A 2434-nucleotide genomic window follows, 5' to 3' on the forward strand; every position below is an offset into this window, starting at 1 on the left:
GCGTCCTTCTTCCTCCTCTCTTCGGGTTCATAACATCTCCATCTCAGCCTGATGGAGGCACTGGGACCGGATAGGGAGTGCAACCAGCTGGCGGGAGTTTCTTTGTTTCAATAGCCTGCCTGCAGCAAGGTAGGCCCTTTGTCTGTTAGCTCCTTGGCAAGCAAGGACACCTGATCCTGTAAAAGAAGATCTATAGAGGAGCATTCGGAAGAAGAGATGGGCAGGCGCCAATGTAAGAATTCCTCCAACAATCTGAAAAACATCATGAAAACACCAGAACCCAGCAATCTTACAACAGGAGGATTTGAAAACCTCAAACAAGAAGAAGTAGAAAACCTTGACTTTTTGAAAGTGATAGAGGCCCTTAAACAGGAGGTGAAAATCTCCCTTAAAGACATACTCATGAATATCTTGAATATCACCATAGAACCTTCACCTGGCATTGGATGGAGAAAATGACAGAGCCCCACATAGGAGCACCAGACTGGGCTCTCAAGGTCCTGATGAGGAGCAAAAGGAGGGAGATCATGAGCAAGGAAGCCAGGACCGCGAGGAGTACTTTTACCCATTGAGACGGTGGAACAGATCTAACGGGAGACCACCAAGTCCAGTCGGAATGGGACTGATGGAGCAGGGGACCAAACCGGACTCTCTGAATGTGGCTGACGGTGGAGGAGGACTGAGAAACCAAGGACAATGGCAATGAACATGAACTCTACAGCATGGATGGGCTCACTGTGAACCTTGTCAGTTTGGTTGCTCACCTTCCTGGACTTAGGGGGAGCTGGGAGGACCTTGGACTTAACATAGTGAAGGGAACCCTGATGGCTCTTTGTCTTTGGAGAGGGGTGGAGTGGGGGTATGGGTGGAAGGGAGGGGAAGGAAGGGGAAGGAGATGGAAATCTTGAATAAAAAAATGAGAAAAAAAAGACATGAATGAGAAGAATAACAAAAAGTTTGAAGAACTGAGTAAACCTGTAAACGATATCCTAGGAAACCAAGGAAAACAATCAAACAGATAATGGGAACAGTTCAAGACTTGAAAACTGAAATGGAGGCAAGGAAGAAAACACAAACCGAGGGCCAGCTGGATATGGAAAATCTAGGTAAACAAATAGAGACTACAGTAAAAAACATAACCAACAGAATACAAGAGATAGAAGAAAGAATCTCAGATTCTGAAGATACCATAGAGAAAATAAATGCACTGATCAAAGAAATCAGCAAATCCAACAAATTCTCATCACAAAACATTCAGAAAAGCTGGGACATAATAAAAAGACCAAACCTAAGAATAATAGGGGTAGAAGAAGGAGAATTCCAGCTCAACGGTCCAGAAAATATATTCAGTAAAATTATAGAAGAAAACTTTCCCAATCTAAAGAAAGATATTCCTATAAAGGTTCAAGAAGCATACAGAACACTGAATAGACTGGATCAAAAAAAAATCCCCTTGCCATATAATAATCAAAACACAAAACATACAGAATAAAGAAAGAATATTAAGAGCTGCAAAGGAAAAAGGTCAAGTAACTTATAAAGGTGAACCTATCAGACTTACACCTGACTTCTCTATGGAAACCATGAGAGCCAGAAGGTCCTGGATAGATGTACTGCAGAAACTAAGAGACCATGGATGCAAGCCCAGATTACTATACCCAGCCAAGCTTTTGTTCACTATAAATGGAGAAAACAAAATTTTCCAGTATAAAACCAAATTTAAACAATACGTAGCCACAAATCCAGCCTTACAGAAAGTAATAGAAGGAAAATCACAAACCAAGGAGTCCAACAATGCCCACATTAACTCAGACATCTAGCGACCCTTCACCAGCACATCTCAAAGAAGGGAGACATGCAATCTCTACTACCCCCCCCCAAAAAAAAAAAACCCAAAAATGATGACCGGAGTTAACAACCACTGGTCATTAATATCACTTAATATCAATAGACTCAATTCACCTCTAAAAAGGCATAGGCTAAGAGATTGGATACAAAAACAGGATCCAACATTCTGCTGTTTACAAAAAACACACGTCAACCACAAAGACAGACATCTACTCAGAGTAAAGGATTGGGAAAAGGTTTATCAAGCAAATGGACCTAAGAAACAAGCGGGTGTGGCCATACTAATTTCTAACAAAGTTGACTTCAAACTAATATCAATCAGAGGAGATAGAAAGGGACATTTTATACTCATAACAGGAAAAATCCATCAGAATGAAGTCTCAATCCTGAATATCTATGCCCCTAATAAAAAAGCACCCACTTATGTAAAAGAAACATTACTAGAACTCAAGGCAGCCATCAAACCACACACTAATAGTAGGAGACTTCAACACTCCTCTTTCACCAATGGACAGGTCAATCAGACAGAAACCTAAGAGAGAATTAAGAGACTTAATAGAGGTAATGAACCAAATGGACTTAACAG

At 41.0% G+C, this 2434-nt stretch overlaps 1 protein-coding gene across 1 annotated transcript in view; it reads right to left on the minus strand.

Moving 5' to 3' along the window:
- LOC119803637 (olfactory receptor 6C2-like) overlaps nucleotides 1-1490 on the minus strand; it is a gene marked incomplete at its 5' end in the record, with an annotated part of 2172 nt that extends 682 nt beyond the window's left edge. The window contains one exon of the mRNA XM_038315050.2: nucleotides 1467-1490. Coding sequence (XP_038170978.2) covers nucleotides 1467-1490 — 24 coding nt within the window. The remainder of the gene's footprint in view (nucleotides 1-1466) is intronic.
- Between the last annotated feature and the right edge of the window lie 944 nt (nucleotides 1491-2434).

Source organism: Arvicola amphibius, chromosome 17 (assembly GCF_903992535.2).
Source record: "Arvicola amphibius chromosome 17, mArvAmp1.2, whole genome shotgun sequence".
Classification (NCBI taxonomy): Eukaryota; Metazoa; Chordata; class Mammalia; order Rodentia; family Cricetidae; genus Arvicola; species Arvicola amphibius.